This window comes from Anopheles aquasalis, chromosome 3, assembly GCF_943734665.1.
Source record: "Anopheles aquasalis chromosome 3, idAnoAquaMG_Q_19, whole genome shotgun sequence".
NCBI lineage: Eukaryota > Metazoa > Arthropoda > Insecta > Diptera > Culicidae > Anopheles > Anopheles aquasalis.
The window spans coordinates 18,076,596-18,096,595 of NC_064878.1; the positions used below are offsets into that span (position 1 = coordinate 18,076,596).

At 48.3% G+C, this 20,000-nt stretch overlaps 9 protein-coding genes across 10 annotated transcripts in view; 4 read left to right on the forward strand and 5 right to left on the reverse strand.

Moving 5' to 3' along the window:
* Window positions 1-1,914, reverse strand: part of LOC126577554 (leucine-rich repeat-containing protein 47-like) — a 2,028-nt gene extending 114 nt beyond the window's left edge. The window contains exons 1-3 of the mRNA XM_050239243.1: window positions 1,365-1,914; window positions 1,162-1,297; window positions 1-1,087 (exon numbers count right to left, since the gene is read on the reverse strand). The exon at window positions 1-1,087 is cut by the window's left edge and continues 114 nt beyond it. Coding sequence (XP_050095200.1) covers window positions 15-1,087; window positions 1,162-1,297; window positions 1,365-1,844 — 1,689 coding nt within the window. The 5' untranslated portion in view covers window positions 1,845-1,914 and the 3' untranslated portion in view covers window positions 1-14. The remainder of the gene's footprint in view (window positions 1,088-1,161; window positions 1,298-1,364) is intronic.
* Window positions 1,915-2,161: 247 nt separating this feature from the next.
* On the forward strand, window positions 2,162-4,438 carry LOC126575785 (large subunit GTPase 1 homolog). Its single transcript, XM_050236651.1, has 3 exons — window positions 2,162-2,409; window positions 2,480-3,997; window positions 4,077-4,438. The coding sequence occupies exons 1-3, from the start codon at window positions 2,317-2,319 to the stop codon at window positions 4,311-4,313; spliced, it is 1,848 nt and encodes a 615-aa protein (XP_050092608.1). The 5' UTR covers window positions 2,162-2,316; the 3' UTR covers window positions 4,314-4,438.
* A 212-nt stretch (window positions 4,439-4,650) lies between these two features.
* LOC126575788 (RNA polymerase II subunit A C-terminal domain phosphatase SSU72) lies at window positions 4,651-5,816 on the reverse strand. The gene is made up of 4 exons (XM_050236655.1): window positions 5,684-5,816; window positions 5,250-5,607; window positions 4,902-5,160; window positions 4,651-4,816 (listed from the first exon to the last, which is right to left on the reverse strand). Exons 2-4 carry the CDS (start codon window positions 5,480-5,482, stop codon window positions 4,715-4,717), a joined length of 594 nt encoding a protein of 197 aa, XP_050092612.1. The 5' UTR covers window positions 5,483-5,607; window positions 5,684-5,816; the 3' UTR covers window positions 4,651-4,714.
* A 1,047-nt stretch (window positions 5,817-6,863) lies between these two features.
* On the reverse strand, window positions 6,864-8,428 carry LOC126575786 (odorant receptor 4-like). The gene is made up of 6 exons (XM_050236653.1): window positions 8,089-8,428; window positions 7,570-8,029; window positions 7,399-7,501; window positions 7,233-7,331; window positions 7,009-7,164; window positions 6,864-6,914 (listed from the first exon to the last, which is right to left on the reverse strand). Exons 1-6 carry the CDS (start codon window positions 8,426-8,428, stop codon window positions 6,864-6,866), a joined length of 1,209 nt encoding a protein of 402 aa, XP_050092610.1.
* A 308-nt stretch (window positions 8,429-8,736) lies between these two features.
* Window positions 8,737-9,646, reverse strand: LOC126575787 (odorant receptor coreceptor-like). Its single transcript, XM_050236654.1, has 2 exons — window positions 9,132-9,646; window positions 8,737-9,050 (listed from the first exon to the last, which is right to left on the reverse strand). Exons 1-2 carry the CDS (start codon window positions 9,600-9,602, stop codon window positions 8,739-8,741), a joined length of 783 nt encoding a protein of 260 aa, XP_050092611.1. The 5' UTR covers window positions 9,603-9,646; the 3' UTR covers window positions 8,737-8,738.
* Window positions 9,647-10,456: 810 nt separating this feature from the next.
* LOC126574060 (uncharacterized) lies at window positions 10,457-12,551 on the forward strand. The gene is made up of 5 exons (XM_050233996.1): window positions 10,457-10,468; window positions 11,167-11,318; window positions 11,382-11,813; window positions 11,904-12,081; window positions 12,164-12,551. The coding sequence occupies exons 1-5, from the start codon at window positions 10,457-10,459 to the stop codon at window positions 12,296-12,298; spliced, it is 909 nt and encodes a 302-aa protein (XP_050089953.1). The 3' UTR covers window positions 12,299-12,551.
* A 611-nt stretch (window positions 12,552-13,162) lies between these two features.
* LOC126575955 (odorant receptor 49b-like) lies at window positions 13,163-14,821 on the reverse strand. The gene is made up of 6 exons (XM_050236971.1): window positions 14,390-14,821; window positions 13,870-14,326; window positions 13,704-13,806; window positions 13,533-13,631; window positions 13,307-13,462; window positions 13,163-13,239 (listed from the first exon to the last, which is right to left on the reverse strand). The coding sequence occupies exons 1-6, from the start codon at window positions 14,799-14,801 to the stop codon at window positions 13,189-13,191; spliced, it is 1,278 nt and encodes a 425-aa protein (XP_050092928.1). The 5' UTR covers window positions 14,802-14,821; the 3' UTR covers window positions 13,163-13,188.
* A 731-nt stretch (window positions 14,822-15,552) lies between these two features.
* LOC126574805 (uncharacterized) lies at window positions 15,553-17,483 on the forward strand. Its single transcript, XM_050235189.1, has 5 exons — window positions 15,553-15,951; window positions 16,007-16,167; window positions 16,232-16,666; window positions 16,743-16,920; window positions 16,993-17,483. Exons 1-5 carry the CDS (start codon window positions 15,784-15,786, stop codon window positions 17,125-17,127), a joined length of 1,077 nt encoding a protein of 358 aa, XP_050091146.1. The 5' UTR covers window positions 15,553-15,783; the 3' UTR covers window positions 17,128-17,483.
* Window positions 17,484-18,410: 927 nt separating this feature from the next.
* LOC126579323 (uncharacterized) overlaps window positions 18,411-20,000 on the forward strand; it is a 3,707-nt gene continuing 2,117 nt past the window's right edge. The window contains exon 1 of one of the 2 annotated variants that reach the window (XM_050242808.1): window positions 18,411-18,873. In XM_050242808.1, the coding sequence (XP_050098765.1) occupies window positions 18,652-18,873 (222 nt within the window). In that variant the 5' untranslated portion in view covers window positions 18,411-18,651. Of the gene's footprint in view, window positions 18,874-18,900; window positions 19,812-20,000 lie in introns of those variants that run through there. The other variant, XM_050242809.1, reaches the window with a different exon arrangement.

A 20,000-nucleotide genomic window follows, 5' to 3' on the forward strand; every position in this document is an offset into this window, starting at 1 on the left:
ATCCTTTGTTTGGATCAAATCAAACTAGGGGCAACCACTATGCCCTTCGCTTCATCTCCTACGACATCGCCTTTACCGGGAAACACGGAATGCAGCCGGCCGGCCACGGAATCGTACAGTTCGACCTGCTCCACCTCCAGCGTCACCGAGCGATCATACCGGACCGTTTCCACTTTCGGTGCGGAGGCTTTCGATTTTTTCGATTTTCCAACCACTGCCGCACTTACGCCGTTCGTCCCCGGTGCGATTGGCTCCACGTCCATCAGAAGCATCCGGTGAAGCAGTGCGTTCATCACGCGTACGCATTGCCTATGATCGACATCACTCGTCACCTCCAGCAACAGGTCCCGTGTTGTGTTCGTAATTTTCGTCTCGTCACAGTTCGTCAAAGGAGGCAGACTGATAACCTTCTCGTCGTCACTCAAGTACGCAAAAAGGGGCTGGTTCTCGAGCAACGCAATGAACTTGTGAACACCGGAGTACGTGTTGCGCTTCTTATCCTTCCGGACCTGCTCGGCATGGTGCCGCAGATCGGCATAATACTTGGCCGCCGTTATTTGCGTGGCACTGCCGAGTGTCTTTAGCGAAATGTCCTCCGGTGGAGCCGCATGATAGCGCAAGCTCGTGCCCTTCACCTTGGCCAGATCGTGGGTTGCGATCGTTGCTACTTCACGCTTTGCACACTCGATGTCATGGAGACTGTTCTGCAGTTGGAGAAACTTTTTCAAATCGGTTACCGGAAAGTTGCGGACGATGCAGAAGAGCGCGTGTGGCCGGGTGGATCTAGCTTCGGCCGTGAACGATACTTTCGGTGTATTTGGTGTCACTTTGCGGATTACGATCTTTAGCTGAGGTTCATCCACAGCCTCCTGTTGTGGTGATTCTTCCTCTGGCGTAGTCGCAGCTGATGCGTCTTCATTGGCCTCCTGTGATGCTTCGGATGAGGAGCCTTTTTTGGAAGCCTTCGCTGCCCTCGCCGCTTGGAATCCATTTTTCTCCACGTAATCGAGGACCTGCTTGCTGCGGCACTGATCGACCAGCTTCAGCAATCGTTTGTCCTTCAGCGGATTTCCCTTGAGGTTGATTTCTGCAAATGAAACGTTCCGCGGAGCACATATTTAATTACCAGGGGGGCCATATAGTACGGTCGCTGCGACGTACCTTTCAGCTTAACGCACTTGCTGACATACTTTGGGACCTGTTCGATCCGATTATCGGCCACGTTGAGCGTCTTCAGTATCTGGTGCCGCGTCAGTGCTTCCGGTAGCTCCGTGATGAGATTTTTCTCCAGAATAACCTACAACAAAATGCATTGAAAGGGTTAGAAAAACGTGTCACAGAATGCCGGTCGCATTAGCCCTTACCACCGTGAGATGGTGCACCTCACCAACGTAAAACTCCGGCACCTCTTCCAGCTGATTGCCGGACAGATTGCAAACGCTCAGGTGGGCCAACTGCGTCAGCTGGATCGTTTTCAGCAGATTGAAAGAAAGATTCAGCGTGGTCAGGGAACGTAGCTGGCCAAACTCGGCCGGCAAATCGGTCAACATGTTTCCGGACAGATCGAGCACCTTCAGTTCGCCCAGTGTCCCAATCGCAGCCGGTAATTCCGCTATTTTGTTCCGGAAGAGCAGCAACGATTGCAGATGAGTCAACGAAGCAAGCCGTGGTGAAATCACTTGCAACGGCGTATCGTTAACGTCCAGCAGATTGAGCGAGGCGAGACCGTAGATGGCCTCATCCAAGCAGCCGGCATTGTCGGTGATTCGCTTGGCCACGCTCGCCCCTGTCAGCTTCAGCTCCCGGCGATTCTCGTCCTTGGCGGTTTCCACCTCGGGCCACATTTTCACTTGTTTCCGGTACTGCCGCCGATTTTCTTTTGCGCCTCGAGAAACGCAGCACCTGCTGGGGCTTGCTGGTTCGACAAGTGTTGCCAGAGGGATCTCTTTGTGATCCTTTGCTATTCAATTCGTATCATGCAATACGGTGTACTGCAACATATAACATTGCATCGAGCATAATTAGTCGCAGAGCAGTTTCGTACTCCTTGTTTCCCATTAAATAGAGGCTTTAAATGCAAAAAACAGAATGATCTTGAAGAAGGTCGCTTGGCAGCACGGCACGGGAAGTAAACAATCCCGGCCAAAACGTCAACCAGCAGGGCTCCATGTGGTTACCGTTTCTCGAGTCACGTCCAGCAATTTCATTACGGAACGAGGAAATTACGCACAAAATCGGAAATTCCACTGCTCCCCGAGAGGGCAGAATAAAACTCAACCCGTTAAGTGGCCCCACCATCCCTGATTTGGCGAAAAAATGGGCAAAAAGAAGGCAAATCAATTGGGCCGTTCGCTTATCAAAGATCGGTTCGGTCAGGGCAGCCGGAAAACGGTCGGCGATGGCAGCATGGTAAGGCGAACGAGGTAAAAGTCTTTGTCCTGAAGCAACAATTAATGGCCCCACCTTCTCTACGCTCCAGCTCCACACGACGGAAGTGCAGGATGGGTACGATTGGGGCCGGCTAAACCTGCAGTCCGTCACGGAGGAATCATCGTTCCAGGAGTTTCTCCGTACCGCCGAACTGGCCGGTACCGAGTTTCAGGCCGAAAAGCTCAACATCTCGTACGTGAACCCCAAATCGAAGGTCGGCCTGCTGACGACGAACGAGCGTGTGGAAATCATCCGGAAGCAGATCGATAAGAAGGATCTGCTAAAGATTCCCCGGCGTCCCCGGTGGACCAAAGAGATGTCGCCCGAGGAACTGCACGTGGCGGAGAATGCATCGTTTCTCGAGTGGCGTCGTGGTCTGGTGGCACTGCAGGAGGACGATGGTATGCTGCTGACACCGTACGAGAAGAATCTGGACTTTTGGCGCCAGCTGTGGCGAGTGGTTGAGCGCAGTGACATTGTGGTACAGATCGTTGATGCCCGCAATCCGCTCCTGTTCCGCACGGAAGATCTCGAGCGGTACGTCAAGGAGGTGGACGATAACAAGCTGAACATGATCCTGATCAACAAATCGGACTTTCTGACCGACGAGCAGCGGGAGTGCTGGGCGAAGTACTTCGATGAGCAGGGTGTCCGCGTTGCCTTCTATTCGGCCGTTTTGGCTGCCGAAGAGGCAAAGCGAGAGGCCGAAGCAGAGGAGGATCATAGCGACAGCAGCACAAGTGACGACGAATCCGGCGATGAGGCCGAACAGGAAGTGAAGGAAAAGATTGGCAAACTCCAACTATCAGTTGATAAGGCAGAGAAAACGCTCGAAAAAATAGAAGAAAAGATCAACGATTTGGCGGATGGCGTAGCGAGTGATGATACGAAAAACAATCCCAAGCTACTGAGCAACAGTGAACTGATTACGCTGTTTAAGCGTCTTCACCATGGCAACCGTGTCACGCCCGGTATCGTTACGGTCGGTCTAGTTGGCTACCCGAACGTTGGCAAGAGCAGCACGATCAATGCCGTGTTTCTGGAGAAGAAAGTGTCGGTATCGGCCACTCCCGGCAAGACGAAACACTTCCAAACCCTCTACGTCGACAGTGAGCTCATGTTTTGTGATTGTCCCGGTCTGGTGATGCCCAGTTTCTGCATAACGAAAGCGGATATGATACTGAACGGTATCTTACCGATCGATCAGATGCGCGATCATGTACCACCGGTCAATCTGCTCTGCACACTCATACCTCGTCACGTGCTCGAGGATACGTACGGTATCATGATAGCGAAACCGCTCGAAGGGGAAACCCCAAACCGACCACCACACTCCGAAGAGCTGCTGCTGGCGTTCGCCTACAACCGGGGCTTCATGACGGCCAACGGACAGCCCGATCAATCCCGTGGTTCAAGGTACGTGCTGAAGGATTACGTGAACGGTAAACTGCTGTACTGTTACGCACCGCCCGGTGTGGTGCAGGAAGAGTTTCATCGATTCCCCGAGCGGCAAAGGGAAGAGATCGACGTTAAGCTGCTTCCACCGAGGCAACAGCGTGCGATGAAGGTAATGGGTGTGCTAACAATGCGCTTATAGAACCCGCTTATTAATTGTTGGCACTTGTTATCCTCCCCTACCCCAACAGATGAATGTGAAAAAGACGAGCACCGATATCGATGAGCAGTTCTTTAAGGAACGTGCCCACACCGCTCTCGTGCGCGGTCGAAGTGATTTCCCTCATCTGCGACCACTGGGACCGTCCACCGGCGCTAAACTAACACCGGCCGAAGCGGCTGCTGTCGCCGGTAAACCCTGGAAGCATCAGAAACGTGAAAAACGCGAAAAGCTACGCCGCAAGTACGTCCACCTGGACCAACATTAATCATTGACCCCGGGTGATCCTTACGGATTTCGGCTTCCGGCAATTGTGGTTCATAATGCGTTATATGTTTTTTTTTGTATATAAATGATAAGGATAATAGTAATAAAGCTAAATATTACAATGCGTCTCGGTGTTTTTTTTGCTGGAGCTCTTTGCTAACGATCTCTGGAACACATGGAGGTTCCGTTCAGTTTGGCTCGTGTCGTGCTTAATCGCTTTTGAGAAAACCCTTTAAATCCCCGAATTGTTGGGTTGTTTAGAATAGGCATAAAAAAAATAAGGGTGAAACTGATAACGCCAGGGCGAGTGACGTGCCGTGTCCAGCGCTCTACTGGCACTCACGCAAATATATCAACCAAGGCGATCCGATCGAGGCGCTCCGGAAGACGCAAAGGCTCATTTCAGTAAAACAAAACGCAGTGAAGCACGCTGCGCTGGCATTTGTCCTCGAAACGGTGCAACAGCTCATCGATATCATTGTCCAAATCGCTGCTTTGTGCCATCTGTGATCGAGAAAAGGAAAGGAATGAAGATCATTATCCGTTCCAGGGGGGGGGAGGTATGTTTCCTTTCCGGCCAGCGGCTCACCATCGTTATGAGATCACAGATGTGGAACGCGCCAAACGTGGCCTCCTCCTGGTTGTCCTGGATGTCGATGTTGATGACGTGCACCGGTAGGTTGTAGGTTGGCGTCTTCGATTCCATGTACTCGATCACCTGATCGTACACCCGCTCCTCGCACGTTACCAGCACATCGAACCGCTCGGTACAGTGCTGGAACTTCTCCGGACACGGTTTGATCAACCGGTTGCGCTCGAGCAGGTGCAGTAGACCGTTCTGATTGTAACTGTTCCGATGGCAAGTGGGAATTTGGTAAAGAATACGTGATTTTAGGAGTCCGTGCTTCTGCCCTTATAGGGCGTGCGAATTCCATACTAGTGTTTGTCCTTGTTGGCCAGATCGTTAAAGATGTCCTCGTACGGTGTGCCGAACTCGTACACGTTCGGTCGGTCGGCGGCCGTTCCGGGTAGCTTCACCTTATCGCCCGTACCGAACGATCGCACCTTGAACCGGTTCTTGGCCAGGTAGGCGTGCGCTTCCATTGAGCGGTTCATGTTGGACGAACAGATGACCGCTATCGAGAGCGGACTCACGAACTGTTGGCTCATCTCGTCGTCGTCGTTCTTGTCGTCTTCTCGTTACCACGCGTTCTCGGTGTCCACGCTGTTTGATCCACTGCCAGCAACAGCCTAGCCGGCGCTTCGAGATTCCTCAGCAGCTACGGTCCGTCCTCCTGGTCGGAATGTACGTTAGCAAAGAAGCGATTATAATGATCGAAATAGAACCATTCCCGATCTAACCGGTCTTACCAGCAGCCGCAAATTACTTGATTTTGTGCGATTTTCCGGGCGTTTAAGGTACCATAACAAACGGAACGGATTTGGCGCACACGCACGCACGCACGCGACACAGATACACACGTTAAGGCACACTAGCTGCGGCAGTTATTGCGAAACGCACTGTATTTTGACAGCAACTAAAGCATACGTTACATTGGATGGCAGCTCGTTGGGAAAAATTCTGTGCAAAATTACTAATCAGCGCTGCCGCGAGTGCTGCATCCAATGTGACAAAGGTTTGAGCATTTTTGATCCTCTTCCCCGACTTGCGGCGCCGGCAGACGCCATTTTTTCTTGTTCGCTGGAATTATTCAGACGTGTTCTAGTTACTCTAGGTTTTAAGTTAGTCGGAGTTATTTAACTTATTCAGGCTCTGCATAGTGTTTTCAAGTGTCTGAATAAATATACAATATGATGAATAGATCAAAGTGACCTGGTGATTGATAAATCGTATATTGTGCGTAAGTGCGGCCCGCTTGAAACTTGCGGAGTCATCCTGAACAAAATGATAGCCGACTTTTTCACGAGAACGACGCCGTGAGTACAGTTTTTTTTGTATAGCGCTCGGAAAAGATCAACATGCTAAGAATATTTATGAACACCGAACGCCTTTCTAGCAGCACACCGGAAACTTTGATCTGGAATGAAGAACAAGAAGCGCAGAGGAGATTTTTCGTCCGAGAGGAGGAGACCGATTTTTCAACCAGCGCCGAACAGAGTTCTTGTAGTAATGCGGATCCACACAAACATGAAGTGTGCTGGAAGTGAAAAACAATTCAGCATGGAATTCCTGGGCTTGATATTATGAACAGATGGCGAACGGTGACTGGTTCGTATGTTCCTCTTTTTACTTCGTGGTGAGGAAAAGGATTTAGGCGGTATTACGAGTGTAAGATGTTTATTGCACTGTACGAGTGTAAGATGTCTTGTTTTCAGTTCAAATTTTAGGATTCTCGCAGCAATCATTGCCAATCTTCGTAAAGAAACGCATCGGTTACGAATCGTTTCAGTGCGCTCAACACGATGCGATGTACTGTTGTCGAAAAAGGATTTTCCATCCGTCTGGTTCTCGTGCGCTTTGTGCTGCATATCAACAGAACATAGTTTTTATTAATTGCATTTTGTGTGAGAACAGCAGTGACCTTAGGTTTTAGAACTGCTCCTTGAGTACCACGTACACCGAGTAGGATGTTTTCAACATCTAGAAGGCCATGAAGACCAAAGAACAAACCAACATAGTACTCCGTCCGTTAGTCCGATAAGTCCAGTAGAAATTGGGACTTTTCCACACTCACCTTGCCAAACTGGGCCACACTAACGAAACGAAACTTGCCGGCCGTAATGCCGACCGGCTTCTGGGCACGTTGCAGTAACAGGCGCATCTTGTGGCGCATGGGATTCGGAAACGCGTACCAATTGCTATCGTACACCGCTAGCGCCACGCTGAAACTCTGCAAAAATGGCTTGCTATATAATAGGGTCGCCTACTGATTACTGTTGCTGCAAACTTGTTTCATACCTCCGTCGTCAGGTCGGTTCCAAAGTAGCAGTAGCCGTATGTTTCCACCGTTATGAGTATGATCTGCACGCACACGTTGGCCACCGTGGAGCTGAAGCCCTGAAAATAATGCCGAGCTCATAAAATGATTCCCAAACAGCCAAGCATTTCCTAGCACCACACTTACTGTGACGGCAATGTAGAGAATCAGGCTACACCAAATCATGGTGCACTGAATGAATTGGACGAAAAAGACCCAACGAAAGGTTGTCTCCAGCAGGAACACGCAACTGCAAAGCAATGGCGGGAGCCGATTAGTAATTCTTGGCTTCCTAGCAAAGGCCCTCGGACCACCTACTTCAACACACGCTGGTGCATGGCAATGATTTTATTCAGTTCCTTGTCCGCCTCCTCACGCCGTACATTATCCAAATGGTGTATTCTCAGGGCCACGAGGCGAAGCATGGCAGAACAGTACCGCACGTTGCTGAAGATGGTCAACAGCTTGGTGCCACCGGTAAACCCGAGCGTGTAGATGGTTGGCCACATGATGGCAGCATAGATCGTATAGTGCACGATCGATGTGCGACTGCGTAGCCAGTACAGTTCCTCCTCCAGGTGTAGGACGTGTTCGATCGGTTCGGAACGATTGGAGGCGGAAGCATAGTATGCAGAATACGTGGTATAGATCGGCATGAACCAGAAGAACGTTGCTAGCGAAAAGTGACAACAGCAGTAGATTTTCGATGATCGATCCACACGTTTGTTCACTGTCACGAGATAGTGACCCAGTTCGGCGGGTAGGCGGCGATCGAAAACTAACGAAAACCACGAAAGACTGATCAACGCTTGTTTCTTCTCACCCAACGTAACATACCCTGTCTGGACAGATCCTGTAGCTGATGCACCAAACGTTCGTAGTTGTTGCGTTGGAACGAGAACATTAACATGCCGAAGAAGGCATTCGATTCAAACATCAACTCGGCCGTTCCACGCACTGCAATCTCGAGATCGGGATAACCGAACAGCACCTTCGGTAACACTACCAGCAGGCAGAAGTAGGCAAAGATAAGATAGAACCGGAACCGCTGTGAATGGTCACCCCACAAGCCGGCCAGCGTTTGAATCCGTAGCAGAAAGGGCATGACAGCCCGTTCGTCTTTTAGTCTTGGAAGTATGCCAGGCATTACTGCTGGGGTCGGTGGTTGGTACAACATTAACGCTTGTGTTCAGCTGAGGGGTAGGTTTTATTGCACTGGTCCGCCATCGATTAGCCAAGCATGCAATGCGGGCATGCTAATTAGTGGCCGTAAGCCCTCTCGATGGTTTAATTATCTGCCTTTTTGATTTGAAGCGAACATAGACTATCGGCTCCAGTCACTAAAAAGCAATCCTAACTCTCAAACGATTATCCAATTCATTCGGTTACTAATATGTTATCGATACATGCAATTAGACTGATGAAAAATCATTTAATATTTGTACATCAAAGGCGGATTGATCAGCTGATACATTTGGGGAAGAAGTCTATGCACTTATTTCCCTTTTAAGCACCACGTAGGCCGAGTAAGCCCTATTCACCATCCTGGAAAACTCCTCCAAATTTACGTTCACAAACTTGTAACCCCTGATTCCAACCCGCCTCTGCGCTCGTTTCAACATGATCTGCACATTGCGTTGCTCCTTGATAGGCAGGTTGTACCAGCGGCTGGCGTAGATGGCGCGTTCCAGCTGCTCCGCCTGGCCCGTAAGTCGTGTTCCCAGGATGCAGTAGCTCAACATTTCCGCAGTCACCAATAGAAACATTATGATGATGGAAATGGATTTCATATGGACACCCTGCACAGCGATAGACGGAGAAAAATGGGAGAAAGCTGAAATACACATTGATTACACTGTCTACTGGGATCAATAACTTACGGAGTAATCGAAGTACACCAACGTTACGCTCCAGATAATAATGCAAAGAAGCCACTGCATAAGGAACAGTGGTCTGAAAGATTCGTCCAGAAGTCGAGAGCACACCAATACTCGCTTATGCATTGCTACAACCTTCCTTAGCTCACGCGCAAGATCATCGTTGCTGGAAAGCGCATCCAGCTGCCTGATGGCTTCCGTCACGAGGCACATGAACTTGGTACAATACTCAACACTGCACGAAACGGTCAGTATTTTCATGTTGTTCATCGTAGCACAAAGGAAAATGAATGGCAACATCATCGCCGCATAGATCGTGTAATCACGTATGGAGTTTCGATTGTCTAACCAATAGAACTCGAGCTCCAAATGCTGTACCAACAGCAGGGGCTCCGATTCGTTTGTTCGTGTGAAGTACGTCCAATAGATACCGGGCAGGGGAGCGATCCAGTAGAATAGAGCTACCGACACCATGAAGGCGGTCCAAGCCTTAGTAAATCTATCCACCAGGCGATTGTGGTGCGTCAGCTCGTGTGCCAGTCGAGGAGAATGTAAGTAAACTAAAGGGAAGCACATGGTTGCATTTCAATCAAATTTTCAATGCAAATACTTATCGTGCCACTTACTTGATGCGGCGAGCTTCTTCATCTCGTCGATGCAATCTTGAAATTGGATTGCTTTACACGCGAATAGCATACCGGAACCGTACATGTTAAAGTTAAAACATAACTCTATGCTGCCCTCGACGTACCGATCCAGATCAGGATAGCCACCGATGCAATAGGGAATCGCATTTACGACCACAAACACCGTGAACAGGCATCCACAGCGGAACACTACGGTACCGTGGGATTCTTCTAGACCGATAATTTGTAAAAGCCACAACAGGAACTTCATGATGGCCTCGGGGTTTTCATACTTTGCTAGCACTTCCGGGGTCATATCCAGACCGCAATCAAACACAGACTAGCAGCTCATTTGATTATTCTAGCGGATGTCATCCAAAGCTTTACATCAAAACTCTTTTTTGTTCATTGTTTTTATGAATATTATTGAATATAATTCCAGGTGCTGAAAACCAGAAAAAACACGTTTTTTCTGTTTCTGTGATCGTAGTGTGGGCTCAATGTCAAGGATGTCCAGGATCTCATCCTAAGCAATTTCGTTTTACTTTTTATCGATTACAATACAACCTGCCTAATGGCCTTGTTTGCTTTTCATTAGCCTCCCCCTATCGCGATCATCGTTAGTCAACCATTAATCAGTAGTGGGCAGGGAGAATCGATAGCAGCCAAAACAGAATGTTAAAATAAAGAAAAAGGTATAAAATGATACTGATGGTACTAATAGGAATATAAACCGCAAAACAAACTATTTTTTTACAAAAATTAGAAGGCAAAAAATCAAAATACTCAATTAGGGTCAACAGTTAACATAAACTAACGAAGAAACTAATAAGTTCGAATAGCAGACCTCGTGCTCTTGGGACACGGCCGGCTTCTGTCGACTTAAAGACAACATGGAGAACGACGGTTCCCGATCGTCAGCGCTGGAGGGATTTTTTACGGCGCCTCCTGATAAGTACGCAACGTAAAGTTCCCCGATAAAATCTATAATCGCTGCATTCCGTCACGGTTGCCGAATTTTGCGCTTATCTGTCGCGCTGCTCCGAGTTTTCGCGAATGGCTAGGTGTGACCTTAGCCATGCACTTGGCAGGGTCGCTGTATCGCAGTGTTCCGTTCGTTTACCTCGCGGTTGGTCGGTCGGTTTGCGTGCATGCGCTCTGTTATGATGTTCCATCGCGTGTACCGTGGAGTTCAAGGATTCCTTTCGTATCGTCCTCTAGCGGCACCCATAAAACGCCCGCATATCGTCGAGGGCCTGAATCAAGTTAGACCAGCTCATTCCCGATGTCTGATTGTTCGGCAGAGTTCCGGGCGAACCTTAAGCAATTCTACAAAGGATTTTCAGAGGGTAATACACATTAATTCAATTCCGTTTAATAGCTAAAATGTAATTTACTTGTAGTCTTTCCAGTATTCCAGGATGTTGGCGACTCAAGTGCAAAATGATGGCAAACAACCTATCAACAGCAATGGTCCGATAGAAACGGTGGCTTTTACGAAAAGCATGGCCTTCTTCTCGAACACACCGGGAAATTCGTTCGAAAAGGATCCCAGCACGTTAAGGTAGGTCATATCCGGGGACCAAGTGAATTATGCACTTGATACTAATCCGTTTCCTGTTTCCAGGCTAAAGAAACCTCTCGAAAAACCGCTCGTCTTGATATTCGCGTGGCTCCAGGCGACCAACAAACAAGTGGGCAAGATCGCTGGAGTCTATCTGGAGCAAGGATTCGAGGTGCTGACCGTACACCTTACACCCTGGCAACTCCTGTGGCCAGTGCATGGATCGCAAAAGGTGGCCGAGGATGTGGTCAAGTTCCTATCGAACAACGATCTCCCAGAGGGTGTCGTGCTGCACGGGTTCTCGGTTGGAGGATACTTCTGGGGCGAGTGTTTGGTGAAACTACATGCTCATCCGACCGGTCGCCGTACGCTGGAAAAGATCGTTGGTCAGATCTGGGACAGTGTCACACATCTAGAGGAAATACCGATCGGTGTGCCACCTGCGATGCTACCGAAGAATCCAAAGCTTCAAAATATGCTTCGGAATTACTTATCGTGAGTATAGTTCAATAGTAGGCCTTTCCTTTCGTTTTTACATCGCTTAACACGATTGTCATCGCTACTCCCCACCATCGTCCCTTATAGCTACCACCTGAAACTGTTCCACGAGGAAGCAACCCAGTACTACAAGAAGTCTACGCACATGTACCACTATGAACCGCTTCAGTGTCCTGCACTGATACTCGTCTCAAAATCGGACCCAATCGGAGCAGAAGCTCCTAATAAGAGACTTTCCGATATTTGGGAGTCCAAGGGTGTGAAGGTAAGGGTAATCGATTGCGGTGCGCGTCAATTATATCTGCGTCGGAGTAACTACTTTACCATTCCCCTCTCGTCCATTACAGACGACGTTCAAGTGTTGGGATAAGTCCCCTCATGTAGGTCACTTCTATAAGCACCGGGAGGAGTACGTACAGTTGCTGCAGACCCACCTTCGGTCACTTAATCTGCCGATGTACAACCGCAAAGCTAAGCTTTAGCGAACAGACGACAACCTTCCATTCCGGAGCGGTGCTTTGTGATGATTGTACAGACGGACTAAACAATTCGCCAACCACCGCAGACAAATCAAATCGAACGATAACAGAAACACTTGATAAGGTTGGATAGAGGGGCAAGCCCAAATCGCTTTTAGGTGATTCGGTTTCTTTTTTTGCCAATGCTGACGTTCGTGATAAGCGGGAAGAATTAGCAGACATTATGCGTAACTTCTTTTATTGTGATAGTACCGAGAGTTTTATGATAAACTGAAAATATAGACGAGTGTATATGTGATTGCAATACAAACGCTAGTCAAATACGCGATAAAGATAAGCCGGCCGTTGCATAAGATGGGCTCGTAAACAAGAGTACTGGAGCAGAGTGGTTGAGTGGTTGGTTGTCCAACGGACTGGTTCATTCATACGGCGAATGGTAGTAAAATGATTCAATCGCAACGACGGATAGGCACAAGCATCATGCGTTCTCTCGGAGTAGTAAAGGGCACACGTTTGTTTTAACAACACCCTGAGCTTCCTTCCTAATGTAGGATTAGTACCGCGGTAATTGATTTACTGCAAACTGCTGCTCCTCGAGGTTCCCATACTTTGCTAGCACTTCTGGATATATATCCGTGCCTCTCAAATTATCAAATCATTAAAAAAATCAAACACGTCCTTTTTACTCGAGATTTTTTTCTCTTTCTGTCAGCGTGTGCCAGGCTCAATGTCAAGGATGTCCTGGATCGCATCCTTAGCCTTATCGTTTTACATTTTATCGATTGCCTTACATCCTGCGTAATGGTCTTGTTTGCTTTCCATTAGCTTCCACCTATCGTGGTCATCATTAATCGATAATCAGTGGTGGACTACCAACAACTCGCGTCCAGGCTTTAAAACTGATCCTTCAGCACGATGTAGAATGAGTAGGACGTTTTTGCCATCTGTGAATGGAGAAACAACAGTAGTCTGAAGAGCGAAACATAGTTACCATCGGTTCGATCTGCTTACATTACCGAACTGCTCAACATCGACGAAGCAAAACTTTCCAGCAGAAATCCCCAGCGGTTTTTGGGCTCGCTGCAGTACCATGCGAAGCTTCCTTTGCACTGAAACCGATCGTCGGTACCATAAGCTGTCCGTGACTGCACGTGCTACACTGAGGCTCTAGGATAAAGTGAGAAGTCGATTCTGAAAGTTGTTAGGAAAAAAAAGGTGAAAAGTGTGCAACGCATACCTCTGATGTAAGGTCCGTTCCAAAGTAACAAAATCCATATGTTTCCACAGTGAGTAGGATAAAGAGAATGCCCACATTGGCCGCCTTAGTACTAATACCCTAGCGGAGGATAAGTGATTACAGTGATTGAGATTGACGAATATTTCGTTATTGTGAACGCCTGCTCCATACCGTAACTGTAACATACAGCACCAAGCTGCACCATATCATGACGCATTGAATGAATTGACCGAGGAACACCCATCGAAAACTCATTTCCAGTAGCTCAACGCATCTGTTAAATCGTGGGAACAAGCTGTGATTTTGTCGACTCGCAACATCAACACATCGCACATACCTCAGTGCCTTCTGGTGCATCTTGATGATCTCAATCAACTCACGCTCCACATGGTGCTCCTCGAGCTGATCCATTAGCTGAATACGCATCGCTACGAGGCGTAGCATGGCTGAACAGTACTTCACGTTGCTAAAGATGGTCAGCAGCTTTAAACCACCGAAGAACGCTAGCATGAAAATGGTGGGCAGCATGATGACAGTAAAGATGGAGTAATCGGTTAGCGAAACTCGATTCTTCAGCCAGTACAGCTCCTCCTCCAGATGTAGCACATGCTCCACCGGGATCGACTCGTTGTGGGGAGTCAGATACGCCGAGTAGGTGCTTGAGAGTGGTGCGACCCAGTAGAAGGTTGCCAAACAGAAATGGCTGCAGCAGTAGATCTTTGAAAACTTATCAATCCGGTGGTTGATATGCATCAGATAACTTCCAAGTTCCGGGCGGACCTGTCCACTAAACACTGCTTGACGGAAATAATGCTTTTGTTTATCTCGGTTTCAGGTATTCAGAGGTCAGATGTTACCTAGCTCAGCTAACTCGATGAATTGATGAACCATCTCATCGTACACGTCCAGCTTGAAGGAGAACAGCAACATCCCAAACAGGACGTTCCACTCAAAGATCAGTTCGGCTGTACCCCGGATGGTGGTATCGAAATCAGGATAGCCAAACGCTAGCTTAGGAATAACGACCAGAACACAGAAACTGGCAAAGGCTAGCCGGAACTTGTACCGATACTGCCGGTCACCCCACAGCCCCACGAACCGTTGCAGGCGCAACAGTAGCGGCATCACGCTGTAAGGATCACGAAGCTTAGGTAGTACCATCGCGTTCGATAGGAAACCATTAACTGTTGCAGGCGGGCAGAGAAGGACTTTTGCAAATTTGCCAAAGTACACCGCGAGGTCAAGTGCAGGGACACGCTGTAAGTGCATTATTTGCGTTGCAGTTTAGGTCGATAAATTTGTTTGCCTGGACATTATGAGCACTTCGTTGCGAAATGGATTAGGTAAATTCCATTGATCATAACCGACTAAATGAATGCAACTTTTTTTATTCTTTTGCCATTTTAGTTCTCTAATTTTACTGAAACATGGCGTTCGCCAAGAGCTACTTGGATTTTTATGGACAAAAATTACATACAGTTGTTAGATGCACGGTGCATACTGGATCATCTGATCATCAGCTGGATACAAATATCGATATTATTTAGTTAGATCATTAGTTTCTCGAGATAATCACGTTGCGCATTTTTTTTTAAATTTAAGTTTCTCAAACTGATAATTCCTCGAATTAAATTTCAATATAAAACAACCCGCGTTATTCAAGGTTTTGAAGATTGTTTTCAAAGCTTTTTTGATCGAAATTTCGTTAAAAATCGCTTAACAAAGAATTTCCAAGATACAACAGCTAATATTAAAAGGCATTGGAGTAGTAGTAGTCGGCCCAGCACCTAGACACACGACATGTCAGTGAGATATCGTTTGATGTGAAATTATGAAACGCAATTTAAATATTTTTTAATTACATAATTATTCTCTTATAATCCTAGAACACGAATAGATGCACCCTGTGCTTACAAACCATTCATTCTCTAGCGGCCGTTTCTATCGCGTCATCTAACGGCATGCTGATTGCGTTCATCTTGCCGGCTGCCGGCCAGGCCACAGTTTGATTGGGCTTTGCACTGTTTGTTTGTTTCCAAAAGTACCCTCAATTTCGTGATAAAATCTATAATCGTTGCATTCCGTCGCGGTTGTTGCAGTGTTTTGGGCTTATCTTTGGCGCTGCTTCGAATCGAATCACGTATGGTTTGCTGTGATCTTGACCGTACGGCTGCGAGTCCGTTGGAATAGTATTCCGTTTGTTTGCCTGGCGGTCGGTTCGGTTCGCGTGTCGGCACGGAGAGTCCTCTAAATGTTACAACGCGCGTACCGTGGAGGTCAGGGATTCCTTCCGTATCATCATCAAGTGGATTTTGTTAGGCGTTTTAATCATCAAAGTAGACAAGTACTTTACAGGTGTCTGATTAAGCAGCAGAGTTCGGTGCGAGCTTTAAGCTATTCTTCAATTTGTCTTCAAAAGGTAATTCACATTAATCCAACTCGCTAATCGTGAAACAGTTAAATTGTGCTTGTAGTCTTTCCAGTACTCGAGGATGTTGGCAACACAAGCACAAAACGATGGCCCACAATCTACCAACCGAAAGGGACCGATAAAGCTGGTAGCTTATACAAAAAACATCACATTCTACACCGACGAAGGAAGGAAACCGTACGAAAAGGATTCCAGCACTTTGAGGTAGGTCGTACCCGTGAACCAGGCGAAATATTGCGCTTCATACAGTTCGGTTTTCTAATTCCAGGCTAGCGGAACCTCTCGAAAAACCGCTCGTCATGATATTCGCGTGGCTCCAGGCGACCAGCAAACATCTGGCCAAGTTCGCCGAGCTCTATCTGGAGCAAGGATTCGAGGTGCTGACCGTACACCTTACACCCTGGCAACTCCTGTGGCCAGTGTATGGATCGCAGAAGGTGGCCGAGGATGTGGTCAAGTTCCTATCGAACAACGATCTGCCAGAGGGTGTCGTGCTGCACGGATTCTCGGTTGGCGGTTATCTGTGGGGCGAGTGTCTGGCGAAGTTACACGCCCAGCCCACATCCGGTCACCGTACGTTGGAAAAGATCGTTGGCCAGATCTGGGACAGTGTGGCCGACATAAAGGAAGTCCCGGTCGGATTCTCTAACGCGTTACTACCGAAGAATCCAAAGCTTCAAACCATACTGCGGAATTATGCATCGTGAGTTTTTTTTCTGTTTTAAAATCAAAAGCCCATGCTGTTGCCATGGGTTACAGACGGCTCTCGTCGTTTTCAGCTATCATCTGAAGCTATTCCACGAGGGAGCGACCCAGTACTACGAGCATGGCACGAATCTGTTCCATCACGAACCAGCCCAATGTCCGGCCTTGCTACTCATCTCGAAAACGGACCCTGTCGGTACGGAAACGGCCAATCGAAGACTTTGTGCTATTTGGGAATCTATCGGTCTCAAGGTAACGGTCAATCGTCGAAACCTTTTCTCAATGTACGGGTTAACGGTCTATCTTTTACTTCCCCCCTAACAGACGACGATCAAGTGCTGGGATAAGTCCCCTCATGTGGGCCACTTCCACAAACACCGGGAGGAGTACGTGGAATTACTGTTGACCCACCTTCGGTCACTTAATCTGCCGATGTACAACCGCAAAGCTAAGCTCTGATGACGTGACGACAACCTCCCATCCGGGTGCCGTAGTAAAGGGGCGCGCGCTCTGCGTCTGTGATTATCTGTGTGCCAGCGTGCAGAGGCAAATTGAACGATAACCGAAACAGCTGATAAGATGGAACAGGGGCTACGCACAACCTAGTCTAATCGTTTTCAGGTGATTCGGTTTCTTCTTTCACTGCGGTTGACCTTCGTGATAAGTGGAATGGATTAACAGGGATTGTTATACAATGCATTGCGGTGTAAGTCTTCAAAACGTGTTACCTCTTTTTATGTGATAGTAACGTGGGTTTTGTGTGAAACTGAAAATATATAAGGATGTATGTGCGAATGCGACACAGTGCAAGTAAATTATGGGAGCCGCGTGATTGCATAAGATAAACGAGAATGTACTCGAGCATATTAGTGGATTGATTGACGGGTTGGTTGACTAATGCGCCGATTCATTCATACGGCAAATGGCACTAAATTGATTCAATCGATGCTAGGCACCGGGCCTTCGTTGCTCTCGCATGAGATGGGTAAAGGACGCGCTCGCTTGTTTCAACCGGCATGCTGCACTTCCTTTCCCAGCGCGATTATCAGCGTGCTGGACTTTGATCCTCTCCGTTTCACTCATATCTACTTCGTTCCAAAAATAGAAATCGTTTAAACGGTTGAACACGTTAAAGAGCAAGCTGAAATGGGCGTTAGTTTTTGAAAAAGAAATATTTTGCCACACATTAAGAACGTTGGCAGTATTCCAAGAAGAAAAACCAAAAATAGGCCGAACGAAAGGTGAGCAACATTGGGAGCAAAAATCCAAAGATGAGGATGAAATTGTGCTGCGAGAATTAGCCGCCCTGTTTCAATCAGGCGCCAACGGGTGGCATTTTTTTCAAAAAATTAAATCGAATCGTGAAGCGCAATGTAGCCCACACATGCTCAATTTTATTTATCAATATCGTTGATAGAGAATTGATGTTTTATTTACATCTTTTTTGGTGATCGTTCGTGAGGCACCATTGACATGCTGGTCAATAATCTCTCAATCAGGGCCACAGACGCATCAATATCGCCAATTAGCAATGATACGTCAATGTGGCCTACAGAGAACGTCAATATTCCGTCTCTTCTTTTAAATCTTCTTCGTTCAAAGGAACCTTCGAAATTATCAATATATTGACGTCAATAAATGTGCATTTATTGGGCTCTTTTCGCGCTTCCTGTGGCACGGCCTACTGAATGTATGCGAACTGTCAAAACCACCTGACAGCGGCCTCCCCGGCCCCTCCCCACGGCCTCTTTGTGTTTTGCTTTGGTGTGATGCGGTGCTGCTGGTGTTGTTCTTGAGCTACCTCTGCTGGTGCGCCTGCTGCTGCTGCTGGGATATTCCGTTGCTACCCTCACCCGGGAAAACTACCGCCGACCAAGTACGTGTGGCACGGAAACCTGTTCCACATCCCGCCCGTGCAGCCAGAGCCAGAGAAGCAGATCCTGCCTGCCGAGTGCATCATCAATCTTGCGCGAGACAATAACAATGGCGGCGACGATTCGTTCCCTGCGTTTCGTGGTGCCCAGCATCATCACCCCGATCCCGTCCGCTCTCGGCCGAGGCACTGGCCAGCAGCACCACGGTGGACTCGTCCGCAGTCTCATCGCATCCCGGACCCTACCCTCGGGTGCTCGTAGCTTCGGAGCATTCCATCCTGGCGGGCAGCAGCAGAACCGGAGCGAATCGATCGCGCTGGCAGAACGGAATGTAAGTGCCTTCGGTCCGCCCCCCCCAAGTCCCAGCCGTCTTCGATCTAGTGGGGCGCCACCGTTATTCATCTTCTCTCGCCAACGCAACAAAAAGGCATCGAAACAATGACGACGCGAGTGCTTCTGCAATCTAGTAACCACCGCAGATATTCGCCAATCAGTGCGCCGCCCTTTGGACTTTGGATCGAGAGGGGTTCTACTTTGCGATTACTGGCTGACTGTGTTGGGCATTCGTCACGTATTCCGCGGCCACCGCGTTCGCCGTTGGTTCCGATTGCTGTCTGTGTGTGCAAAAGTGCGTGCGTGTCTCGGTTCGAAATTAGCGAACTCCTCCCACCCCACCATCGATGTGCATCTAATCGCGTTCGGTGCTTCGAGCGCCACCAGTCGCTCAGGCCAAGGAACTGACCTTCGGTGTGTGCTCTTCTTTGGCAGCGTGCCGTGAAAAGCGTTTTCTAGTTTCCGTTCTGAGGTGGCTAATCGAATATTAAAGCAACCGGTTGGGGACGTGCGGTGGACGTGCAACAATATGATGAACACAACGGAACACCTCTGCGCGAGAGGGCCAACGGGTTTATTAGCATAATTGAGACTTATGCTAAACGAAGCTCTGCAATGTGGCATCCAAATACAAAAACGCACATACAACGCACTGGAGCTGGTGGTTATCAGTGGAATGATTGACACTAGCCAGTGCCGGGTTTAAGGACATTCGGAGGACTGCCATCATACCGTCGCGACGGTGGCGACGGCGCAAAACTCATCTGCGTTCAGTTTCAGTCGAAGGCAAAAAAAAAAGGGGGATCAAACGTCAAGAGTCCTCCAGCGGCATCCAGCAGCGCTTAGAACGCTTTGTTTGCGATAAGCTAGGAAAGCGTCAGTGGGTCCAAGCTAGCAAGCTAGCGGCAAACAGAGGACGGGTTGGGGTGTGAGTAGGTAAATGATTGCATAAATTAATCGCCAGCCTATAACGTGCCAGGCTGCGACTAGCTGGTGGTGCTACACGATTCGCAACATTCATGTGAGGAGCGGCGGCTGACCTTGAACGTAGAAGGCGGTGCGTTCTCACTGCAGCAGGGGCAAGCCAGAAGAGAATCAGATGATTTCACCGATGGTCGACATCGA